This window comes from Doryrhamphus excisus, chromosome 9 (genome assembly GCF_030265055.1).
Source record: "Doryrhamphus excisus isolate RoL2022-K1 chromosome 9, RoL_Dexc_1.0, whole genome shotgun sequence".
NCBI classification, from domain to species: domain Eukaryota; kingdom Metazoa; phylum Chordata; class Actinopteri; order Syngnathiformes; family Syngnathidae; genus Doryrhamphus; species Doryrhamphus excisus.
In genome coordinates, this window is record NC_080474.1 from 4,407,181 (window position 1) to 4,434,019 (window position 26,839).

The following is a 26,839-nucleotide window of genomic DNA, read 5'->3' on the forward strand; positions in this document are numbered from 1 at the left end:
AGCATTTATCACCCTCTGTTTATTCACTCACTCTCACAAGATTGATTGGCTCACAGCAGCCTGCCGAGCAATCAGCCGTGCCCATGCACACCCCCACCCCCACCCCAGCCCACCCCCACCCTCGTCCATCCATTCATTTTTGTTCTCTGTGTCTCCATGCAGTGGGGAAGCTTCGCAAGGAGTGGATGAGGGAGACCATCTCCAAGGTGGGCTTGGGGATGCTCCAGTCTGTCAAGGACTACGTGGACCCCGGGAACATCTTCGGCAACAGGAACCTCCTCTAAACTCATCTCCACGCATCAGACCGCCTGCTAAGAGATTCTGCAAGTGATGGCGTGGTGTGGTGTCATCTTTTGTGTCATCGGGTGCCATTGTTTCCTCTCGCACTTAAATCACCGTCACTGAAGCTCTGTGCCTTTCTAAAGCTCTGTCTGCCTTCCCCTTCCTCGCCGTGTGTGCAAACATCACCTCCGTGTGCGTCCCAACTAATGTGCTGCCATAATAAAGACTCACGTTTGTTCCTTGTGTGTGTTTTGGACCCGACGGTCCTACAGTGTGTTACTGACACGCAAGAGGTGCGGGTTTCTTTTGTTGTTTTTGTAACCCCCCGCCTCTTTTAGCGCGGCCATGTTACTCGTGCGTGACGTCGCTCTTGTAGAACCAAAGACTGTAACAAACGCGACCATGCAAACGACTTCACCGAATTTCTCTGTAATCAGCATTATGCAAATGGAGGCCCCTTTGTGTGGAATATGCACACTTTGGATGCAAGAATCGTGTTTGTGTTGCATTGTTTCTTCTAATTGGACCGATGGCTTCCTCTTCTTTTCTTCCTTTGCTATCCAATATAACATCTGGATGGTCGATTCTGCTTCTACAGACATAATAGTGCTGTTTTTTTTGTTTTTTTTAAGGAATTTATTAATTTCTAAGTAAAACATGTATCTCTACTTGTGTTCATTTGGATGTTTTTTTAAAGAATATATTTCATTTTTCCATTCTGGCCTTTAAAAAACATGTAATTCCACCTAGTCAATTTGGAATTTTTATACAAGGAATTTATTGAACCAGATGATTCTGTCCCAATGCATCACCAGTTATGTTTATTTAGGAAAATAATAATTTATTTAACTACTCCAATTGTGTTTTTTAATAGAAGGAAATCATTTAGCTAATCCATTCTGGGCTATGAACAAATTTTTTTTATTTTTTATTTTTGCAATGTATTTACCTATTTGATTCTTGTGCATGTATGTCCAATTTTGCTCATTTTTATATTTACATTTGAAGTCAAAATGATTCCCTCTTCAATGTCAATTCTACAAAGTTGCACACAGCTAAACGTCAATTACAGTGGGGGTGAAATAATTTGGGGTGCATAACTTGGACATAGGGTTTTTTGGGGGGTGAATAATGACTGTGTATTGCTGTGTTCCAAAGTGGCGTTTTGTTGAAGCAGTTGCTAGTATTTTGTCCCTGTTACATAGAATATACAATACAATACAATAAGCGTACTGCCATTGTCCAGTGAAAAGTACCGTCTATCTTTATCATGGCGGAATTGATGTGTTGAATCATGGTTGTGTGCGAGTGTACCACCTTTAATCTCCTGCCTTCTTACTGACCACCAGGTCCTTTTCGATCAGTTCTTTGTTTTTTTTGAAACGTGTGCTTTTGGACCGTATCGGGAATTCCCTTTTGCTATTCTCTCAAGGTAATACGATAACATTGCAGTTGTGTTTTGTCAACGCCCTTTGTGCAATAAATCCACATAAAATATTCCACTTTGGGTGTTTCTTTCTGATAATGCATCACGTGATATTTTTTATTATAATAGTCCACGCGGAGAGACAGCAGTCATGGTGATCTTTTCTTTGCAAATCCCCCCCTCAACGAATCCTCATTTGGGAGTCATTTTCCAATCACTCAGCCACCTATACTGCCTGATGACGTCATCAGCAGCAGCAACTCGTTTCCAATTCATGCATTTCCATGAATGTATGCCGCCTCCTTTTTTGGTTCTAATTTCTGGATTCGTAGGTCATGTATAAGATTTAAATCACATATGTTCATTCACGTCATAAGTATATATTTCATTTTTTACATTATCGCTATTTTTGATGATTTTTTTATGAATTGTGCTTTACTGTTGCATTTCATTGACAGATTTAAGGTGCTATTATAATTGTGTCCACAGGAGGGCAGCACCTTACCTAGTGATACGACATGAAGGACAATGTGGCGTTTCAATGTGAATAAAAAAACAAGTAAAATACACATTTTGTAGCAGCATCGTTTTAATTTAATTTGAAAGTACTGAAAGAGATGTCATGCCTGGGCTTTTCTTTTAACTTTGCCCCTCTCTGGTCTGAACACACGTACAAGAAAACACGTTACGTCATCAAAATAGACAATTTGATGAAGAGACTGATAGAAAAATAGAACAGCGATATTCATCACTAGCATAACCTCATGCAACAGACGTAAACACATGCATGTTCACGGACGCTTGGAAATCCGAGGTATTCGTTTTTACTCCCGTGGCTGCTACATCCTCGGCGTGCTTAGAAAACGTCACACGCCGCACTGAAAAACATGCAACTTGAACGTCTCTTTCCGTCGACCAATGAAAACAACGTCAAGTAGCACGCGCACATCCATGCCTGCCAAGGTGCACAAAAGTCACGTTTCAAAAAACAACAAAACTACAAGTCATAAGGCAAAAAAAAATAAATAATACGACGTGTGAAAATATTAGCTTATGATATTACATTGGCACTTCAGTACAAGTCTCGATATTTTTTCTTAATAAAAGCTAAGACAGTCAGAAGAATTGATGAGCGCTGATGAGGAAAAAGGCCAAATATTTAGTAAAGTAAATGCAACTTTAAGAGTTAATTCGGTAGACTCAATGGCTTACTTTAGCAGGAAAACACGTGGTAACGTCATCAAGGCACGTGTGTGTGTGTGTGTGGTAATGTGTTAAACTACACCCATCATGTATTCATGTAAGGTCCAGTTTTTAGGATTTTTCCTTTACACACCACCGAAATAGAATAAAACAACCGCCATGGTTGTGTAGAAGTGTAGAACTTTATAGTTATTTTTCTAAATATTTGTTTTCTTTTGACTTTATTCCCATATTTTAGTTCCTCCTGATGTCCTTGGGGCCTCAAAGCACCCCATCCCATCCATGCATACCAAAAAAAATTTTTTTTGCACACAATTTCTGGGTCGCTGGGGGCCCCCAAGGGGTGTTGCTACGTCATTGTCTCATAATCGCATCATCAATGCCATTGTTGTTGTTTCTGGGCCCCCTAAAACCCGGGGCCCCAGGCCTTACATTATAACCTTTCCCCCCCAACCTAATTAAAAAATAATAATATTTCTACTCTATGCTACCAAAGGGACATTATTTTTCCTCATATTTTAGTTATTCTCGTTTTAACTTATTTTCATATTTTGACATTACTTCCATTAAATTACTTCAATTATTTGCATGTTTGTTGCTTATTTTTTAGATGTCCAAATATTGAAACTTTCTTGTTCATTTTCTTCCACTAATATGACTTAATTTCTATATTATTTTGAATTTCATCGTATATTTTCTCCAGGGTAATTTTCCAAAAAATAATTTTTTTTTCCTCTCCTAATATGACTTTTCCCCTGGGTAATATTTTTGTATTTTTGTTGAGAATTAATACTAATAAAATAATAATTAAAAATATAAATAAATATATATACACAATAAATAGTCAATAACATATAATTATTCTCTATTTTGTTCATATTTGTTAAAATAATACTTAAAAAAATAAAACATGACGATAATACAATAAAATAAATGACAAAAACAGTCGATATCGTACTAAGAGTAGTTACACTGCTTGCTGCTCTATGTGCCTTTGATCGCCCCCTGGGGACAAATCTTTTTTTAATTGAATATTTTTGGGTGTCTGGAATGGATTGCTTTGGTTTTTGTACTTTTTGGAACAAATTGATGCCAAAAACCGAGGTTCCAGTGTATCAAAAATGACAAATGTTCAATTTACAATGATGTCTTTATGTCCAAATACAGCTGTAATTCCTGAATGGTATATTGTATAATGTATTGTATAATGTATTGTATAATGTATTGTATAATATATTGGTAAAAGCTCTTCAATTAAATGTAAACCTTTCTACTCTTTGATGTTTTTGGTTCAAATCCATCGCTGTGGTGTATAAAGGCACAATGATAAAAACTTTCTTAGTGACTGTGAGTGGTGTCTTTTGCCAACGGTGGCACCAAAATCCATCGCAGGCGGCATTTCCCATTGTGTGTGTCTGTGTGTGTGTGTGTGTGTGTGTGTGTGAGGACAGCATGCATTTTTCATGGGGGTCTTTGTAACAAGGCACAAGAGGGAAGGAAGTGGAACATTGCAAGCACTGCCCTGCAAAGCTTTATCCTTCTTTTCGGGTTTCAGGACAGCACTTGAATGCAACACGGTCCTCGGTAGCCTATGTACACATTTACAGAGAGCATGTGTCGCAAGAATTTTCCCCTCTCCAATATTTGGCCATGCCAATAGTTGTGCAATGCCCAGAATAGTCAGCTGACATGATGACCCGTTGGCGGTCTCCTCACATCTGCAGCCGCTTGGACGGGCGCCGAAAACCGGAGCTCATCACTAAGGAGGAAAAAGTGAGAGCCCTCGCATGCGCTGCACAAGTTGCAGGCTGCATGGAGAAGAGGAAGCAGGAAGCGGGCTCCGCGCTGGTGGAAGCTAACCGACGGATTTCGAGGCCGTGTCGTCAGGGCCGCCGCTACAGCGGGGAGAGCTGCCCGTCTTGGGAACCGTGAAGACGATGTTCTCAGAGACGTCACTGACGCCGCAGGGGCTTGCTGGGGCAGAGACGCTGTGGCTCTGTGTTCGCTTGTTGTTAAGCTCCTCCCACTTGGCCCGATTGGCTTGGATCATGTCGAACATGGGCTGAAGTTTAGGATTCAACTTGACCAGAGTCTAGAAGACAGAGAGAGGTTCCAAATACGCATGAAAACATGGCAACAATGGGAAAAACTAACAGTAAACTAAAGCATTCATCCGTTTATGCATCTTCTACTGCTTATCCAAGGTCAGGGTCATGGGTCAGGGGCCAAATCTGGCCCGCAGGACACTAGTTTGAAGCCCCCGCCTTGATATGAAAGTTTAATGTTAGTTTGATATGGATGCTGTATCATGTGTCATGTACCCAGAAAAAATTATTACGTTTGATTAATGTTCATGTTAAAGGTTAAATAACTGTTAATAGTTATCCTCCCTATCCGTGTGGAAGTGGTAAGTTTTTGGCTATTTAAGTTTAAAGGAAATAACTTGAAGGCTACCGTTTAGGTCGCTAGCTCTCTAGTTTGCGAGTTAGCATGTGTCTCAAGACCCTGCAGTTGCGCAATATGTTGTAAATAAAAAGAGTATAAATGTGACTATAGTCGTGTTTTGTCATGTCTACAGGGCTCTAATAATGCTTTGTTCATTTTAATCTGAAAAAAATAATTTGTCTACTCACCAACTATATGTGGTTTCTTAAGTTTTTATTATTTGCTGTTTTATTATTATTATTATATTTATTTATTTATTACTGATTGATTTTCTTTATTTCTTGATTTGTTTATTTATTTTTCATCTTATTTTGTGTAGAAAAATACCTCCCTAAAGCAGGGGTATCCAAACTGTGCAAACGGGCTGCTGTACAATATATCAAAATGGCCCCATGTGTTCATTTTTTTTTGTTCGACACAGACAAACAACTGATTTCCTGCTGCTGCCAACTCTCCTTGTCCTTTGTCTGCTCCAGCTGTAGTGGTGTATTGCCATTATTAATATTAACATTTAACGGGCTTTGAGCCAAAGAAATCGAAAGGAAGTCAAGTTCAGTCCAGCTATTTTGTTGCTGCGTCTGCTTATTAACTTTTATCGTTCATTTGCCAAGTTGTTTGGTTTCAGAACATTTCTGTTGGGGGAGAAATTACAAATGAAAAAAAAAGTAAGACAGTAATATGAAAACACCATTAAGGTGTACTTAAATTGGAGGATTGGGGCATAAATTGAGATACACGGTTCACTCTGCCAAACAAGATGATTGCAAACGCTGCTTTTACGTGTTTATTCTTTTGGGCTAAGCAAGGTTTTCGCTGTCTGGTTGATGTACCACTGCTGTATAAAAGGCCAAACTAGAACATCAGCACATTATTCCAACCATTATTCATCCCAGTCTGAACGTGGCGAAGAGTCTACTGGATCCATTAACCCTGCTTGCGATGAAATGTGCTCTACTCACAATGCAATAAAAACCTGCAGTCCGAGAGGCCTTGGGACATCCAGTATGTTGTGAGCAAGCAACATGCATGAAATGCATGATGGGAAAAACCATACGTTGCATGTATTTTTCCACAAAGGTGGATGTGATATTCTGTGGGAAGTCCAGGAATCCATTAAGATATTTTTCTCTTCATCCACATCTTGTTGGCTTATTCTGCTTAAGATGTGAATCCAGAAGCTTTCAGTTTTACTTGTTCCTGTGGACTCCTTGAACGCGTCAATTAGAGTTGGCTCTCTCCTCATTCGGCCCGTCAGCTCCTCATCAGTCAGGAACAGTGAAAGAAGTCATTTTGGACACTCACGTTTTCATTGCAATTTTATGTGTCAATAATAAAAATTAATACAAATTACATAAAACAATTGGTGAAGACATACCCTTTGTCCTTATTATTATTTTTATTAGGTTTGCCTGTTTTTATTATTGCCTGGTCAAGAACTAAATTAGAGTGCAACGTGGAGCTCTCTGCACAATAATCAGTTTACTTGGCTAAACGGCTTTATTACCGTGTGTTTATGACATTATATTCATTATTATCACCATATGTATCACTTTGGATGGCTCATTTTCATCTTCATTTGTTCTAATTTGGCCATTTTATAAGTCCCTGTTGGCGATGCATTCACTTACCACCTGTAATCAAACGAGCTGCCTATGTTCACGGCATTCAAAGACAATAGGGATTTTTCATTAATTCATTAATTCATTCATTTTATACCGCTTTTCCTCACAAGGGTCGCGGGGGGTGCTGGAGCCTATCCCAGCTGTTGGCCAGCCAATCACAAGGCACATATAGACAAACAACCATTCACACTCACATTCATACCTATGGACAATTTGGAGTCGCCAATTAACCTAGCATGTTTTTTGGAATGTGGGAGGAAACCGGAGTACCCGGAGAAAACCCACGCATGCACGGGGAGAACATGCAAACTCCACACAGAGATGGCCGAGGGTGGAATTGAACCCTGGTCTCCTAGCTGTGAGGTCGGGATTTTTCAGTATTTGTAAAAAATATTAGAGTTAGTATCGCTCTTCAGTTGCATTCATTTATTTTCACAGGAAGCATGAAATCCAAGGAAAAACAGCTGGAATAGGTGCAGGTTCTGGAAGAACTAGAAAGCTTTGTGTGCTGGTTACCGCATGTAGCTGCTCTATAGGAGTCCACAACTCAAAACAAAGGGACAAAAAAATCCCCTTTAAATGCAAAGCTGTATTAGCGATTAATAGCGATTAAATCGATTGATTACCTTTTTAAACAATATTAGATCAATATATGCCGTCAGGAATGGAAACCTGCTAAACACAGATTGATGTAGTTGGATCGGATGAAACAATGCATCAATGAAGCGAATGAATGGTTACCCTTCTATGAAATATGTATATATTTTCACTAATAAAACAGTGTGATTGTTAATTAATAACACATATTACACTGTGTGAATTCCTACGCTTCAAGCATGCAAAGCCGCAATCATCCAACCCTGCAACAAAATTAGAGCAAGTCTTTGCAAGGATTTGTCCGATGGCTAGACCACTTTTCTGCACGGTCCACATCCACCATGGGAAAGTGTCATAATTCCTCAGAGGAAGACGAGCAGTGCGGCTGCGAAAACGGACAGTTATATAAGTGGGGATTAATATTCCATGGAGCATCAAGACACCACCAGGAGAAAGAGATCAGCAAGATCAAGAAGGAGATCTTCCACCCACAAAAACCCTCCCTCCCCACCCGCTGCCTCACAACTCCTTCTGTTCTACCCCTCCCAAGTTTAATTGGCGGCGACGTGATTGTGAGCTCCATATCTGCATCATCTTCCCGACATCAGTTTGTACGGCAAACGCCGCGCCGGCACAACACCCCCGCACGAGCAGCATGCCTGCTTTGATGCTTTTCATCTGCACCGCGCAGACAATAAACCAGGCCTAACTTTCAACTAATTGAATAAATGCGACGGGAGATTTGATTTGTGTTGTCCACCCATGACGGTTGTGTGTGCGTGCATGCATGTGTGCGTGTTCCTCATCTTATCTCTTACTCGCCTAGCCTTCAGCTATTTGCCTCCACGTCTCCTCACTACGCCTGCTGTCTCCCACGCAGCAGGAGAGGCGGGAGCCTCGCTTATTGACGTCATTGACTAACGCACATTCTCATACAGGCCGCTTCCACTGCAACAACCCAAACGTATACCCTGCCATTTAAAAATAAAAATCCAAAATGGTGTTTTGTCGAATACATTTTCCAGCAGGGGGCCACATAGTGAATAATGAAAGGACGCAAGGGTCACTTTGTAAAGTAACACGTGAAGATATGCAAAGAACTGCATCTTAGCTTTATTATATAGGTGAAAAAGCATTAGAATAGTATGAACTTCCATCGCATTTCTGCTGGTGCTGTTTTTTACATTTTCCAAATATTTCAACTTTCCTCTTAAATAAGCTTAGTAATTTTTCTTTTTGTAATATTATAACTTCAAAATGGGCGGGTGGTCTAGTGGTTAGCGCGCAGACCTCGCAGCTAGGAGGACCAGGGTTTGATTCCACCCTCGGCCATCTCTGTGTGGAGTTTGCATGTTCTCCCTGTGCATGCGTGGGTTTTCTCCGGGTACTCCGGTGTCCTCCCAGATTCCAAAAACATGCTAGGTTAATTGGCCACTCCAAATTGTCCATAGGTATGAATGGAATGTGAGTGTGAATGGTTGTTTGTCTATATGTGCCCTGTGATTGGCTGGCCACCAGTCCAGGGTGTACCCCGCCTCTTGCCCGAAGACAGCTGGGATCGGCTCCAGCAACCCCCGCGACCCTCGTGAGGAAAAGCGGTAGAAAATGAATGAATGAATAACTTTAAAATACCTTTCCCCCAACCTAATTTTCCAAAACTTTATTTTGTATTGTTTGTTTCTCATATTACGGCTTTTAAAAACATGTTTACTTTAATATTTCAACTCTACTGTTTGTCTATATGTGTCCTGTGATTGGCTGTCGACCAGTCCAGGGTGTTTGAAGACAGCTGGGATAGGCTCCAGCACCCCCAGCGACCCTCATGAGGAAAAGCGGTAGAAAATGAATGAATGAATGAATGTACTACAATGACATTTTTTTTTCTTTGATATTAGAATTTTATTGGCTTTTTCCATTTACTTTTCTCCTAAATAACCTTTGTAATTTTCTTGTCAGAACATTATGACTTTATTGCTTTATTACTTTTCCACCAAACTATTTTTGTAGGACTTAAAAAAATAATTTTTTTCTTTAATATTTCAACTCTATGCTACTGAAATGACATTATTATTGTCAAAAAATGCAACATTTTTATCATTAAAATATGAATTTTGTCTCTCAAAATGTGTAGGCCAATAACACTTGTTTAAATATGCATTTTTATTTACTAATAATAAGCTATATTCAACTGCAAAATGTATTAATTAAAGGGGACCTATTATGCTTTTTCCATGTTTCTGACCCATAAACGTTGTCAGAATATTGTAGGCCAGATAGCTAAGCTGCACTGTTTACTACTGTTTACTGTTGTCCAGCATCTCCCCAAAGGCTAATCTGTCAATAAATTCAATGTAAGTCACTTTCAGCCGGAGAACAGTCAGACGCCCACAAAGCCTCACTCTGCTCAGAATCCAACCTTGGAGGGTTTTTATTCAATGAGGAATATGTTGGCGAGAGAACATTGTCAATGGGAAAGTGGGCGGAGGCTTGATCGTTTTGCGTCAGTGAACAACAGCAGATGAAGGACGAAGACCCAGCAACAGGAAGCGAAAATGGAAGACCCCATCCACCACCTTGCAACTGTCCCCATCACCTTGAAACGGTTTCTGCAAAATTGGCAGCAAACAATTCCAAAATGTCTGGGGAAAGTAAGTGATGAAGGCAAATCTCTAATTGATGATGTAATCAGTGATTCTCAACTGGTTGGGCTGCGGCACCCACCCTCAGCACTTAAATACAAATGGTGAAAATCTTTCAGTTGAATCAAATAATGTGATTTTTTTTACTTCATTTTGAATTTGATTGGAATACAATCAGAATTCCGATCAGAATAGGAAATGTATGCAAAATAAGGCAAAAAGGTTAGTTTATCAGAAGGTACATTCCTATATATTCATTTTATTGTCTAGAGCAGGGGTCTCAAACAAGCGGCCCGCGGGCCAAATGTGGCCCGCAGGACACTAGTTTGAGGCCCCCGCCTTGATATGAAAGTTTAACGTTGCTGTATGGTATCATGTAACCAGAAAAAATTATTACGTTTGATTAATGTTCATGTTAAAGGTTAAATAACTGTTAATAGTTATCCTCCCTATCCGTGTGGAAGTGGTAAGTGTTTGGCTATTTAAGTTTAAAGGAAATAACTTGAAGGCTACCGTTTAGGACGCTAGCTCTCTAGTTTGCGAGTTAGCATGTGTCTCAAGGCCCTGCAGTTGCGCAATATGTTGTAAATAAAAAGAGTATAAATGTGACTATAGTCGTGTTTTGTCATGTCTACAGGGCTCTAATAATGCTTTGTTCATTTTAATCTGAAAAAAAATAATTTGTCTACCCACCAACTATATGTGGTTTCTTAATTTTTAATTATTTGCCGTTTTATTATTATATTTATTTATTACTGATTGATTGATTTTCTTTATTCTTGATTTGTTTATTTATTTTTCATCTTATTTTGTGCAGAAAAATAAAAATTAAGATATTTGAGAACAGTGGAATGTTTTATCAGAGCTTTTATTGTTGAAAATTGGAACCAAAGCACTGAAAAAGTTTGTACATTTTTCTGTTTTTAATAAATGCGGGTTTTTTTTGGGGGGGGGGGGGGGGGTCTGATGCGTCCCAGCCTTGCCCAGACCCTAGCTCCAGTGGCCCCCAGGTAAATTGAGTTTGAGACCCCTGGTCTAGAGTATTGAATGTTTTGTTTTTATTTGAAGAAATCTCTCTCTTAGAAGTGGACAACATGCATGCACGTAGAGAAGGCAGATAAGGCATATAATTATAAGCAGCTGGTGGCAAACCTACACATTTTAGAGATACACATTTTGCATTCCCATCTAGATTCCTTTCCATTGAACTGTGGAGAAGCAAGTTACCTCATAGAGGGGGGCACAAATGCCATCAATCCACTCCAGCTGAAGACCGGGCAGCTCGTCCTTTCTGTTTCGATCAAAGATGGCCTAAAACAAAATAGTAACAGTGAGTCGCACAAACCACCAAAAAAAGGTCTTAACGGCTCTAAATGAAAAATTCCCTCATTTCTCCTTTGCACTGCCACCTCTTTCTTCTGTAGCTTATGCTAAGAGGCTCCACACAGGCCAGCTGTGCTTCAGAGATAGCTACTGCCAGGTACGGGAGAAGTTAATATTTAATTTACAACACCCACGCAAAAGACAGAACAAGTTTGACATGAAGAGCACCGCGGGAGGGAGGGTGCTGAATTAGAGCACATGCAATATGGCCTGGTTTGATTAGTTATTGTGCTTAATTGCACATGAAAGGCTGCTGTTGTGTCAAAGCAACATCAGCAAACATACGTTCATTCACAGGTCCTAAAGGTAGCATGTAATGACACAATTACTTACTGTCACACTAAGTACAGTAATCCCTGGTATACTGTGGTTAATCGGGTCCACACCCGACCGTGATAAATGGATTGCCGCCAAGTAGGAATCCTTATTTATACAATACATGGAATACTTTCCTATTGAAAGCACTGAAAACCTATTCACAACCTTCTAAATAAAGTTTTTAACATTAATAGTGCTCTCTAGACAGGAAATAACACTCCATACTCACATTTACACTGCATTTACCCGACATAGTAAACATAATATGAGAAAATAAGCAACACAACCCGCGTTAGGGATTATTGTGCCTGTTGTGAGATCATCCAAACCTGCCTGATCAACAGTAACATTACTGACACCTAGTGACCAATGTATGATACTACATATCATCACACTGTCTTTGAATACGCCTTCGGAATGCCTTTTATTTGTATTTTACTGCATTCATTTCGCCATCTTTATGCCTTTAGGCCTACTTATGAACGAAAACAGTGAAGGATTGTCATGTTTGTGCTATTTCCTTCCATGTAAACAGAAGAAACACACCTTCCCTTTGTTCTGTGCAGAGAAATTGAGTGTTGCTCATGGGTATGAATACTTTTGGAATCCACTGTACTGTTTTGAGAATGAAGTAAAAAAAAAATTAAACATTAAAAGAAAAAAGTGGAAAATTATGTCATTTTTCTTGAAATATTAAAAAAAGTATATTAGAAGTTACAAATATGAGAAAAAAACAAAATAAATATATATTAAATACATTTTTGGAAAAATAGGTTACAGAAAAGTTATATATAATGGGAATAAAATAAAAATATGATGGGAATGTAGCCATTATGTTACAAAACAAAAATGCAGAAAGATTGTTAAAGAAAAAAGTTGAAATATTTGGAAAATAAAAAAAATAACAGCAACAATGACGAAAAAAAGAGTGAAGTTGAGGCTTTTTCACCTACTATATCCCAAAGCTGAGGTGCATTCTTCTGTTGTTTTTCAAAATATCAAAATTTAATTTTTCATCTTATGTCACATCTGAATTTTAAATGGTAAAAATAGCAATTTTTCTGCTTCTTTTGATGCATTACATTCTGTACAAATACTAAATTATCATGAGAACAGGAGACAAGGTGGAGACTTGGTGATGGTATTTACAAAAAAATATTCAATTTTTACAAAATAACAGCAAAAATTGGGGGGAAAAGAATGAAGTTCATACCATTTCACTTTTTCACCGACATCACAAAGCTGAGCTCAAATCTTCTTAGTATCAAAGTGGCATCCGTTCATTTTTCAGCACTTTTATTGTGGCCAGCCCAAGGCACACATGTGCAGTCTAATCAGCATCTTGGTAGGCCACACCTGTGCAGGTGATAAAGGGGAAGTGCTCTCCAACACAGATTTAGATTTGAGAGGAGTAGGGCTATTGTTTGGTTGGACAAAGCAATGCTCCATCTTTGATGGATAGCATTACATCAACATCACGCAGGACGCTGAAGAAGACCACTAAATGCCTCGCGTGTTTCCTGCTGAGTGAACATAAAGGTCAGTGTTTGCCTTGAATCCAGTCTGGCAGCAAGCGGAGCGCTGACTCATTCTCCCTCACTATCAGGTCAGTCAGTCTGAACCCACATGGAGGTCACGACGATGGAACCAACACCATTGAGATGTTGCGATACACTCACCGAGGGTGTGAGCTTCAGCTCTGATCTCTCCCTGTCGCCTTGCTCAAAGAACTCGCTGGTCACTAACTCGGCCACCTGGAATTAGGGGAATATGACCTCCTCAGAAATACATTTTCACCTGTATATCATATGTAGCAATAATACCTGCACACCCTGCATTCCTCACCTTGCGGGATATTTCCCAAGGTTTGGTGGCAGCACCAAGATCACATGCCGTCATCATCATCGATCTGAGAGGGGGTAAAAAAAATAAAAAATTATTTTGGGGTTTTTGCAATATCGAGACATATGTGCATCCAAAGTTTCACCTGCACATGTCTCTGTGGGCCTTCACGTTCCAGTTGTACTCTCCTTTGGTGACCAGGTCAAAGAAGGTGTTTCTGTTCCTGATGAAGACAAATAGTAGGTCACATTAAATCCACCAGGGGGCGTTGTTAACCAAACTAAGGCTACATAGTATTATAATGCCCTCCAGCCTTGTCATTCAAACGGTGATATTTGAGTTTATAACACGGTCCCCCGTCTTTGTAGACCACAATTAAAATCACGAAATGAATACATCTAGTTTTGCAGGTTGGAGTTTGTTTTTCAGAGAGAAAAAATATAAAGTCGCTGTGTAACGTGTGCGCTAACTGGCGCTATGCTAGCAAGAATTCACTTGGTTGTAGTTGTCCACAGCACAAATATAAACATTAGCACTTTATAGCGCCACCAGACCTTACCTTGATGCATTCCCGCATAGTATTAACATTTGAGGTGAAAGAAAAAACGGGAACTATACAGCGTAGTAGTCTATAGTAGTCTATCTGTGCAGCTTGGGAGAAAGTTAAGACAGCACACATACAGTACACGAGAGAGATGCGTTCAAGGGCCGTTGGACTAAGCGGTGTCGTCGCTTGTTGAAACACAATGAAACAAAATAACATTGACGTGCAAAAACTGGGGGGTTTGTAAATGTAATTATTATTATTATCATTTTGAAAAGAAAATGGTCCATATTACCGACATCAAATAAAATATTAAAACAAATATTAAATAATTAAATATTATATTTATATTTTTTTTGTATGAATTTTTATATTTATAAAGGGTCCAGCAGCCTGTGGTTGGGCACCCCTGGTTTTGCGTGTATAACATACTCAAAGTAAAGCGTGAGGTCTGTTGCCAGGATGGACTGCTTGAGCAGCTGCATGAGGTTGCTGTACTCGGTGGATGAGAGGTTGGAAAAGATGTTGTGACCCTGAGGAGAGAGGACACACAAAAAGTGTGTGTGTTAATCAATGTGTCAACATTGCGCCTACAAAAAAAAGTATTGCACCGGGAATTATTTTTCATACATTTTCTACTTGTATTTTGTACCACAAAAATATGTTTGATGTGACTGAGACATTAATTTAACACTATTTCCATTTTTGTAAAGAGCTGTTTTGTTGACTTATTCATGTAATTACAAATATTAAAAACAGCAATTAGTATGACACGGCACAATCCACAAGCACAAAAATAAACATATTTGCTGTAGCGCTCTACCGCAAATTTTGGGATCATCCGTGGTAGCTTTTCTGAAAACAACAAATAGATGCTTTCATGTGTTAATAAATAGGATTGAGCATCGTTTACATATTATCCGATATCGGTACAAAATCTGTACTTTTGAAACGTTCAGGTGCTTGCCTGAGCTAGTACATTAAAAAAAAAAAGAACAATACATTTTTATTTTTACAGTTTCTTTGATATGGAAGTTGAACAGAAATAGTAATTTATATACTTCAATAATATACTGTAAATATAGCAGGGCCACATTCTGAGATTTTAAGAATAAAGTAGTACATTTACGCTTTTATTTATAACGTGGCAGCAAAACAAAAGTTGAGCACATACAGATTAGCATGGCTGGCACTTCTCGTTTCCACTTTTCTTGTACAATTACAAATTTATTCTCGTAAATTTATGACTTTATACTCAAAATGTCTGATTATTTTAAAATGTTACGTTCATTACAGGCATTGCCTGAGACAGCTATGGAAAGAGGAGGTCTTATGTATGTCTTATGACCTTGGGCCTTCGGTAAAGGTAATATGATGACTTTTTGGTCATAAATTGACAAATTTTTATCTTGTAAATGTACAACCTTTTCTTGTAACTAATTGATAAATTAACGATAATTAAATAAAATTCATAACAAATTGTAATTATTAGCACAGCAAACCATTAGCATAACAGAACACAAAAAATAAGAAATCGAAGTGCACAATTCCAGCAGAATGGTTACATTAAAAAAAAAAAAAACCTTAAACTGTATTATGGAAAGCAGGAAGTGAACAAATGTAAAAGTTACTGATTGTAAAAGTACCAGATGGAAGGGTAGGATTTAATAAGCTTTGCTTCTTCCTACTCCTTTTGATCATGTGGAACTATGAACTGATTATGTGATGCATTCAATTGTAATCTGATGCATGTTCAAATGAAATAAAACCATTACCATTACCATTTAACATGCTGATTCTCCGTCTCACTATACTTAAAACCAATTGTTTGTAGCTGGGAGGAGGCGGTTCTTTTTCCCAAGCTGGGAGGAGGCGCCAGCAGGGCATCTTCTCCTTGCTGGTTGCTTCCCTGCCATCCCTGGCCCTTTGCTTTTCTTTGTTTTAGAACAGTATGATTCATGGTGCCTTATGCCAGCGAAGACAAAGCTCACCCATTGCCTGCTGCTCCCTCCTTTGTTGGCTTTGTTGTACATTGTGGGACGTACTAAATGTTGCATCTGGGGTCCGGAGCCAAACAGCCCATAGTAGACGTGTATAAATTGAGGAGAATGACGTTAGTGTTAGTGTGTGGTAGTGTTGCTGTTCAGAATGGCACCTCGCTTACCGTCGGTGTGACAGGTGGGTACCCAGTGTGGGAAGCGAGGAAGAAATGTGTGTGCGGTGTCAGAACCGAGCACTGCTGTTGGTGTGTTAAGGCTGGCAATAAAGTTAAAAAAGAGCGTCAAACTCTGTGTTCCTGTGTCAGGATGCTACAATGTATTTCACACACAAATGAGGTATCAGTCGCCCCTTCTTTTTTCGTTTTGGTTACGACTTTTGAGTGTGGGTACGCAGCCCGAATGATGAATCCACACAAGTAAACAAGTAAAGTCCAAGTGCCAAGCAGAAATGTGATGCCACAACAATGTTATCATTCATTTCAAATGAGGTTTCACAGCCAAATAAGTAAGAAACTCAAATTGCATCAAGTACAAATTTTCGAACCTGAATCCTTTAGCAGGACAGCTGAAGTGTTTTTATTTATTTTTATTTATAATTTTTTTTATGTTAAAAAAGTAAACATGTACATAAATAACAATAAAAGTAAAAATAAAAGAAGTAATACAATTATTACTTACACATTTTTAAATGTATTTTATTCTTTACTCTTTTGAATTGGTAAAAAAATTGCAAAAATTGCAAAAAAAATGTAACATGTACATAAATAATAGCAATAAATTAATAAATATAAATATTTTTTTAAATACTAAAAACATTCAAATAAAAATAATAATAATATATTTTTAAAAAGCAAACATGTACATAAATAACAATACAAGTAAAAATAAAGAAGTAATACAATTATTACTTACACATTTTTAAATGTATTTTATTCTTTACTCTTTTGAATTAGTAAAAAATGCAAAAATTGCTAAAAAATTGTAACATGTACATAAATAATAGCAATAAATTAATAAATATATATTTTTTTTAAATACTAAAAACAATCAAATAAAAATAATAATAATATATTTTCAAAAAGCAAACATGTACATAAATAACAATAAAAGTAAAAATAAAAGAAGTAATACAATTATTACTTACCCATTTTTAAATGTATTTTATTCTTTACTCTTTTGAATTGGTAAAAATTGCAAAAATTGCAAAAAAATTGTAACATGTACATAAATAATAGCAATAAATTAATAAATATAAATATTTTTTAAATACTAAAAACAATAAAATAAAAATAATAATATATTTTTAAAAAGCAAACATGTACATGAATGATTGCAACTTATTTTTATAAAAAGATATTTTAAAAAACAAACATAATAATAAAATGAACAAATTTAAATAAAATAAATAATTTTATTTTTTTGTTTTTTACTATCAATATTTATGATGATAATATAGATAAAATTATAATCATAAAAATAGTTTTAAAATCACACACACACGCATATATAGAAAGATATACACACATAAATAATAAGAATATAGTTAAGATATTGTGTGTATACAAAATTAAACCATAAAAAAATCCAATGAAATAATAGGAACAATTAATGTTTTTTTTGATGATCATTATTTCTCGGCTTCCACGGACCACATCAAACAATATGACAACAGGAGTTTGACACCTGCGGCTCAGAGGGACACCTTTATATTTCCAGGCCAACATTGAGGCTGGACTGAAGAGACGTTAAAAGCTCCACTCGTCTTCCGTCTAATTTGCTTGGCTTACTTTCCAACTCTCTCCAAAGTCTGCAACTGCAGTCATCACTTCAACCAAGCTGCAAATGGCAGCAAAATTCATAAAGAAGTCGTCACGTTCTAATGAAGGGAAGGGCGGCACTAATAAGCAAAGACTGGAGTGAAGGAAACCACACAATGGGGATGGAGCGACGACGCAATAGAAACCTGAGCCTTGTCTTCTCTTAGAATTAGCGACACTATTCATTTATATGCTAATGGGACAGCTCTAGCTCATCGGCAGTATCAAGAGAAGCCATTATGATATTCCGAGCAAACATTTGTCAGCTTAGCGTGTTGTCAGCACCGTGATAATGAAGCAGCCGCAACCTCGGCGACTAAGCCTCTGCTGCTCCCGCACAACGTCTTTAATTACATCTTCGCCAAAACCCAGTCACCTGCTAAAATGTCTCTCTCTCTCTCTCTCTCTCAACCAATTACCTCTAAATCTATCGCCTCGGTAATTGCATTGATTGGAGGGCAGCGTGAGCTATTTGTTTACTCGCTTCACATATTTCAGTCGCTGCAGGTTTTCCTTGAGGCGCAAGTGCAATGAACTCCTCTCATATTTGTGCATAAAAGTGGGAAATATGAAATATTTAATTTACAGTATAGGTATTTAAAACAACAACAGAAATGAGGGCAGCTCTACTTTTATGAAAATAATGTCAAACTAGAAAGCTGTATTCTAATAACAAAAAAGTTGATGAGAATAAACTATACTATATAGTTGAAATCTTAAAGAATAAATATAATTATATATATGAGGCAAAATATAAATACTTCAAAAAGTATCTTATACTATCATCTTATATCATAAGAAACAAAATAAAGTTGTAATTTTTCTAAAAATGTTATAAGATTCTGGGAATAAAGTCAAAATATTCCAGAAATAAAGTCAACATTTCTAGAAGTTGATAGTTGAAATAATTAGAAAATGTAAAAATATTTAAAACTGCAGAAATTAGAGAAAAATCAACTGTAATAAATGAAAAATAATTCTCAGAATAAAAAAAAATATTATTAGCATAGAAAAAGTATGGCATTTTTGAAAAGGTCTGAATATGATGAGCAAACAAAACCAACAAAAGCTGTAATTTTTAGAAATAAGGTTGCGGAAAGTATTCAAAAAAATATTATAGGAGTAAAGTCATAATTACAAGAGGAAAATGTACAAGAAGAGGAAAAGAAAGTACAGCAGAAATGAGAATAAAAAAAACTGTAATATTACAAGAATAAAGTCAAACTATTAAGAAAAAAAGTCCCACTCTAATTAGAAAAAAGTTGGAATTTTACGAGCGTAAACTTGCAAAATATTTTTCAAAAAGTATTTATATTATGAGAAAAGTTGTAATTTTTGTAAAAAATTAGGTCACGGAAAACGTTATAATATTATGGGAATAAAGTCAAAATATTATAGAAATAAAGTCATAATTTCTAGAAAAAAAACGAGAAAGCTGAAATAATTACAAAATTAAAAACAGCAGAAATTAGGAAAAATCTACTTTATTTTTAAAAGAATAAAGGCAAATTAATTAACAGTCACATTTTTACGAGAATAAGAAGGAAAAATAATATTATAAATATTATATTATTAATTATTATTAAATATAAATATTTGTTTAAACTATGATAATATTTTTAATTATTAGGTTGGGAGAAAAGAAGATCTGGTCGTTTGTAAGTATAATCAATTACGCTGTAATTTTTCAAAAATATATCAAAAAGTTGTTTTAAAGGGGACCTAAAGGGGCACAATACCGGAGGTTGACCAACAACTGCAGAGTGGGCGTTCCTGGAAGCGCGCTGTGGGTGGAATACATTAAAACATACTGTTGGAATATATTTACATCTGAATTCTGGAAGATCTAGAAAGTTTTCTGTGCTGGTTATTGCGTGTAGCTTCTCTATAGGAGTGTGTCGCTTCTCTATAATGTGACGTGCCTTAATTCCTGTAAGAAAAACTGCTTTCAGTTTTTGTCAGACCTTCAGGGACAAATTAAGAGCAAAAACCAGAGGTTCCACTGTTGATGGTTTATGAGACATGGCACAAAGGAAAAAAAGATCCAACAAATGAGGACGCTAAGCTCTAGCAAACGGTGCATCCTAGAAGAAAGGGTTCGGGACATACCCACGGATGCAGTTTGAATGAGCCCCATGTGCAGGTCACTGTGCTGCACGAGTGCAGCTATGTGCAAGTCATTAGCTGGAGCAAAACATCTGGAGCGCTGCATTGCAGCAGAGACGACAAAACAACAAAAAACAACAAAAGACCAGAAAGATGGCGTACCTCACTTTGCAGGATCATGACGGCGTGGTTGAAGTGGTGGTGCTCAAGTGTTGCTGAGGTCCCATAAAGCAGAGAGAGAGCTGAGCCCGTCCTGACGGGAGCATATTCAAAAGACACACACACAAACACACACATTATAAGATCATCAGCATCCAACATTCAACATTCATTGGAGACGCATCAGCCAAACTGCACCTAAATGATGTTGTTCATTTTCTATTTATAGATGAAATCACTCCAACCTGCACAATACAAAGGCTGCATCAATAATTCTCACATTCTCGCTTATGGATCATTTAGAGCAGTGGTAGCATGGTGAAAAATTAAAGGATTCAATGTAAAGCAATAATACGGTAGATATGCTAAGAATTTATACATACTTAAAAAAAACTGTATCTCTACTTTGAAATATACAGTCAGTGAAAAAAACTATTAATATGAGCTTTGGTCTTTGCTTTTTTCCACCGATTTTGCTACTTTTTGCTACTTTTTTATATGATATAATCTTCATCAATGAATGAATGATCTATCTAATGATCTAATGATGGTCTACTGCAGTATTAGTGAAAACATACTGAATTACAAGTACTACGGTACGTGGTCGGTAGATAATGACGGCAGTAATGACACAAAACATTGAGACATTACCTTACATTACATTACCTTAACACTGCATGAAGTCGGCCGTGGCCTGTCCATGACAGAGTGAAAAAAGTACTCCTCCCATTCCGTGTGGAAGTGGTGACATTTTGGCTTCTTAAGTTTAGAAGAAGGCGGCACGGCGGTAAAATGGTTAGCGCGCAGACCTCACAGCTAGGAGACCGGGGTTCAATTCCACCCTCGGCTATCTCTGTGTGGAGTTTGCATGTTCTCCCCGTGTATGCGTGGGTTTTCTCCGGGTACTCCGGTTTCCTCCAAAAACATGCTAGGTTAATTGGCGACTCCAAATTGTCCATAAGTATGAATGTGAGTGTGAATGGTTGTTTGGTTTGACTCTCGCCCGAAGACAGCTGGGATAGGCTCCAGCAACCCCCGCGATCCTCGTGAGGAAAAAGCGGTAGAAAATGAATGAAAGTTTTGAAGAAGGCGGCACGGCGGTCGAGTGGTTAGCGCGCAGACCTCACAGCTAGGAGACCAGGGTTCAATTCCACCCTCGTCCATCTCTGTGTGGAGTTTGCATGTTCTCCCCGTGCATGCGTGGGTTTTATCCGGGTACTCCGGTTTCCTCCCACATTCCAAAAACATGCTACAAATTGTCCATAGGTATGAATGTGAGTGTGAATGGTTGTTTGTCTATATGTGCCCTGTGATTGGCTGGCCATCAGTCCAGAGTGTACCCTGCCTCTCGCCCGAAGACAGCTGGGATAGGCTCCAGCAACCCCCGCGACCCTCGTGAGGAAAAGCAGTAGAAAATGAATGAATGAAAAGTTTAGAAGGCTAACTGGTTAGCTCACCTGCTTGTTAGCACACTATTTGGCGAGCTAGTAGCATCATAAGCGTAGCGCGATGTGATGTAAACAATGAATAATGTTAAGTGATAATCAAGTTAGGCTGTATTCTAACTATAAAAATATATAATTTATTAACATTGAATCCTATATATTTGAAATTCATGAATCGCTGTGGTGTCTGGAGCCAACTAACCGCTATAAACGAGGGGAAACCGTATACGGGAAACCGTATATAAAATTCCAACAAGAAAAAAGTCATCTCATGAGGAAAATTAAACGCAGCACAGTTGAAATATTAAAGGAAAATTAGGCCCACGACACATTCTAAAAATATATATTTTTTCATAATCATCTATTTTTGGGGCACTTTAGCAGTCTTACATTTCCTTTAAGTCATACATGGGTTTAAAATGATAGAAAAGCGGCACTTTTCAGCTTCTTTTGGTGCATTATGCAAATCCTACTAAACTACTGCACTGCTGTCTCCGATAGGTACATAAGATAAAGAAACACAAATGTCACCCATTCATGTAAATATCCTCTTCAAACAGACATTTATGTAAGTCTTACACAACTTGTCACTAGACTCTCGCCGATCTGCTGCCTGCCGCAGGTGGCAACACATTACAAACAGTACGTGGGAGGCTGCGAAAGCTTGGCAGGGAAAAATAGACGACACTCACTTCGCCTGGAAGGCGTTGTTGGTGCCCCGGTGGTCCAAGTCGTGACACACGCAACCCACGATGAGGGCTAAGATCTCCACTTCTGTCAGAGTCTCCTGGAAGCCGGCCGTCTGATTGGAAGATGAGAAAACAAACATGCACACTCAGCGTTTTTCTTGACAGCTTATTTGAACGAGCTGTGATGACATCGTATGAAAATGGGAAACGCTCCAACGACAAGAAGAACAAACAATAAACTGGAAGACACACGTTTATAGGACTTGGATGACTTCCGGAGGTCAGATGCTGAGTGAGTCACTATTGTAGAGAAAACGAAATTGGAGCCACCGATGTTCCCAAAAACACTTTTTTAAGTGATTAACAAGAACGATGGAGCTACTCATTATTGACTCATTAAGACATATTTTTGTCCTGTTTGGAGAGTTTTTGTTCATTTTTTGAGCAACAGTATTAAACTTTTTATCTACTTATTTGAATTTAATTGTTGTTTTCAATAAATTACTTTAGAAAGTGTATTTTTTGTCAAATTCCCCCCTTCTTGCTCTAATTAAAACCTCATAAAGATCCAAACGAGATCTGTAAATTCTAGCTATTTCTCAACTGGCTTTAAGATTTTGATCAGGTCTGTAGATTAACTACAGTAAACCTCGGATATATCGGACTCGGATATATCGGAAATTCGCTCACAACGGACAGAAAAAAAAGAACCAATTTTTCTGTAATGCATTTCCAATAAAAATTCATTGCATATATCGGATTTTTTATAACGGATTTCGCCTATTTCAGACAAAATCTCCAGTCCCGTTCCAATGCATTTCCATTAAATTTCCCTCACATATATCAGATGGCCGCATCGTGGCGTTCCGATTCGCCGAATCGTGACAGGCCACTATACGACATCGTTTGCAGCGTTTGCAGCGTTGCCTGCGCGTCCAGGTACATTGGAAACATAGTCAAGGAAGTGCCTTTTTATAACGGATAAAATCCGATTTACGCATATACCGGATATAAATCCGATATATGCGTAAAACGGACATTTTCCGGTATACGCATATAACGGATTTCACTTATATCGGACAAAACCAGTGGGAACAATTGAATCCGATATATCCGAGGTTTACTGTATAACGCTTTGTCCTTCCTTTTGATGAACGATTTCACTGTTATTATAAGTTAAGTTACAGTTCAGCACATTTTATCGTGTCTTTTAATTGTAATTATTTGCATAATTGTGAATGTAAAACAAATCTCCAATGATTTATAATGTTTTCTATGGTATTTCTAACCGCACTCATAACTGCTGGAAGTAAATACAGCGGTACTACAAATGTAGTAAAGTTGTTCTGGTTTTAAAGAATGCTTTGCAGAAGATGTGTTAGGATAATTTCATTTAATTCAAAGAAGGCCATCATACAAAAATACAACACAATCATATTAGAAAAGTAGTGTAGGTGGTAGCTTAAATCTTATGTAAATATTACTTATAAATTGCTCCAAATTAAGTAAGGGAAAAGTAGTTAAAAGTGAGTATATTTATATGGATTTTTAAGTAGATTCAAAGGTATGTAGTTTTTGAGTAAAATTTACTAGCAAACAGAGTACCTTTTGTGTCTGTGACAGTAAATCTCAAGTAATGTTAAATAGTATTTTTAATTTAAAAAATAATCCTTGCTGAGAAGTAAATTTTACTTGAATATTTCCCAAGTAAAAGTTACTTAGGAATTGTGTGTGCAATTTGTTACCTAGCTTTTCTCAATTAAACGGCACTCCAAATTTTTTTCAGTGTACAAAAACGCTATAAAAAAATGAAATGGCTGACAAATGACCCTGATGTTTCACAGCAAGGTTTGAAATCCAGTATATAACATATTCATAGACTATTACTATTCATGAATCGACCGACCAGCTGACTTCCAAAAGTGATCGATGTTGAATTCATTACGTTTTTGTTCCATTTAAATCCAGTACCAACAAGTCTCTACTTTCTGATCTGTTCCCGTGATAGTTTAGTAGGATTTGCATAATGCACCAAAAAAAATCATTTTAAACCCATGTATGACATAAAGGAAATGTAAGACTGCTAAAGTGCCCCAAAAATAGATGATTATGAAAAAATATATATTTTTAGAATGTGTCGTGGGCCTAATTTTCCTTTAATATTTCAACTGTGCTGCGTTTAATTTTCCTTATGAGATGATTTTTTTCTTGTTAGAATTTTTTCTGCCTTTTTTTCTTGCCTAATAGTTGGACTTTATTATCATAAAATGACATATTACATACTTTAATTATTAATTGAAAATTTTAAAATTATATGTTGCATTTTACAACTCCGAAAATTACACCTTTACACCTAATAGTTGGACTTTATAATCATAAAATAACATATTACATACTTTAATTATTAATAAAAAAAATTTAAATTATATGTTGCATTTTACAACTCCGAAAATTACACCTTTACACCTAATAGTTGGACTTTATAATCATAAAATAACATATTACATACTTTAATTATTAATTAAAAATGTTAAAATTATATGTTGCATTTTACAACTCCGAAAATTACACCTTTACACCTAATAGTTGGACTTTATTATCATAAAATGACATATTACATACTTTAATTATTAATTGAAAATTTTAAAATTATATGTTGCATTTTACAACTCCGAAAATTACACCTTTACACCTAATAGTTGGACTTTATAATCATAAAATAACATATTACATACTTTAATTATTAATAAAAAAAATTTAAATTATATGTTGCATTTTACAACTCCGAAAATTACACCTTTACACCTAATAGTTGGACTTTATAATCATAAAATAACATATTACATACTTTAATTATTAATTAAAAATGTTAAAATTATATGTTGCATTTTACAACTCCGAAAATTACACCTTTACACCTAATAGTTGGACTTTATAATCATAAAATAACATATTACATACTTTAATTATTAATTAAAAATTTTAAAATTATATGTTGCATTTTACAACTCCGAAAATTACACCTTTACACCTAAAAGTTGGACTTTATAATCATAAAGTAACACATTACATACTTTAATTATTAATTAAAAATTTTAAAATTATATGTTGCATTTTACAACTCCGAAAATTACACCTTTACACCTAATAGTTGGACTTTATTATCATAAAATAACATATTACATACTTTAATTATTAATTAAAAAAATTAAAATTATATGTTGCATTTTACAACTCCGAAAATTACACCTTTTTTGTTGTTTTGTTTTTTTCTCATAATATTACGCCTTTAAAAATAATGTATATTTTCTTTAGGCTTTTTCAGCATTGCATGTATTTTACGTTTTCTTGCGCCATACGAGCGTTTAACTGAATTCTTGTCAAACCGACATTGGTTACAGTGTGTGTGCTTTACCGTGAGCATGGCAAACATGCACTGGCACACATTGAAGGCGTGTCTCCAATTGTGGTACAAAACCATCCGGTAGTTTTTCCTAACAGTCAGCAGCCATCTGCACAGCGTCTGCAGGGTAAGTGGGGATTTCAGTGCCCAAGAAAGGAGTCGTGAATTTTTTTTTTTTAAAGGAAACAACATAAAGAAAGCCATCACCTCGTAGTCAATCTTAAATTTGGGGACCATTCCCAGCTCCATAAACATCCTCAGAGCAGCGGTTATCATGGCATCCACATCCAGGGAGAAATCGTCAAAGGAAAGCTTGTCAATGCCCAGCTCGCACACAAGGGGGATGTTGGCAGCCTGCAGTACGAAACATCAAGAGGGACAATGGAGAATGCAGAGGTGAGCCATACCTACTAAATTTAAAGACACAAAAATATTTGTACATCCAAGCATATGTAAGCTTCAGGTGTCCACATAGTAACAACGGATATTTAGTATTTTACTGGAATAAAAACTCAGTAGGGGCTGCACGGCGGTCGAGTGGTTAGCGCGCAAGCCACACAGCTACGAGACCGGAGTTCGATTCCACCATCGGCCATCTCTGTGTGGAGTTTGCATGTTCTCCCCGTGCATGCGTGGGTTTTCTCCGGGTACTCCGGTTTCCTCCCACATTCCAAAAACATGCTAGGTTAATTGGCGACTCCAAATTGTCCATAGGTATGAATGTGAGTGTGAATGGTTGTTTGTCTATATGTGCCCTGTGATTGGCTGGCCACTAGTCCAGGGTGTACCCCGCCTCTCGCCCGAAGACAGCTGGGATAGGCTCCAGCACCCCAAGCCACACAGCTAGGAGACTGGAGTTCGATAGGTAGCAGTAATGACACAAAACATTGAGACATTACCTTACATTACATTACCTTAA

At 37.2% G+C, this 26,839-nt stretch overlaps 2 protein-coding genes across 3 annotated transcripts in view; one reads left to right on the plus strand and one right to left on the minus strand.

The window, feature by feature from the left end:
* Positions 1 to 1,766, plus strand: part of agps (alkylglycerone phosphate synthase) — a 30,427-nt gene extending 28,661 nt beyond the window's left edge. For both annotated transcript variants that reach the window (XM_058082818.1, XM_058082819.1), the window contains exon 20: positions 163 to 1,766. In XM_058082818.1, coding sequence (XP_057938801.1) covers positions 163 to 284 — 122 coding nt within the window. In that variant the 3' untranslated portion in view covers positions 285 to 1,766. The remainder of the gene's footprint in view (positions 1 to 162) is intronic.
* Positions 1,767 to 2,295: 529 nt separating this feature from the next.
* pde11a (phosphodiesterase 11a) overlaps positions 2,296 to 26,839 on the minus strand; it is a 53,168-nt gene continuing 28,624 nt past the window's right edge. Inside the window, exons 11-20 of the mRNA XM_058082155.1 lie at positions 26,128 to 26,274; positions 25,933 to 26,040; positions 22,521 to 22,630; positions 20,387 to 20,477; positions 14,734 to 14,834; positions 13,903 to 13,980; positions 13,761 to 13,824; positions 13,595 to 13,669; positions 11,442 to 11,525; positions 2,296 to 5,003 (exon numbers count right to left, since the gene is read on the minus strand). Coding sequence (XP_057938138.1) covers positions 4,767 to 5,003; positions 11,442 to 11,525; positions 13,595 to 13,669; positions 13,761 to 13,824; positions 13,903 to 13,980; positions 14,734 to 14,834; positions 20,387 to 20,477; positions 22,521 to 22,630; positions 25,933 to 26,040; positions 26,128 to 26,274 — 1,095 coding nt within the window. The 3' untranslated portion in view covers positions 2,296 to 4,766. The remainder of the gene's footprint in view (positions 5,004 to 11,441; positions 11,526 to 13,594; positions 13,670 to 13,760; positions 13,825 to 13,902; positions 13,981 to 14,733; positions 14,835 to 20,386; positions 20,478 to 22,520; positions 22,631 to 25,932; positions 26,041 to 26,127; positions 26,275 to 26,839) is intronic.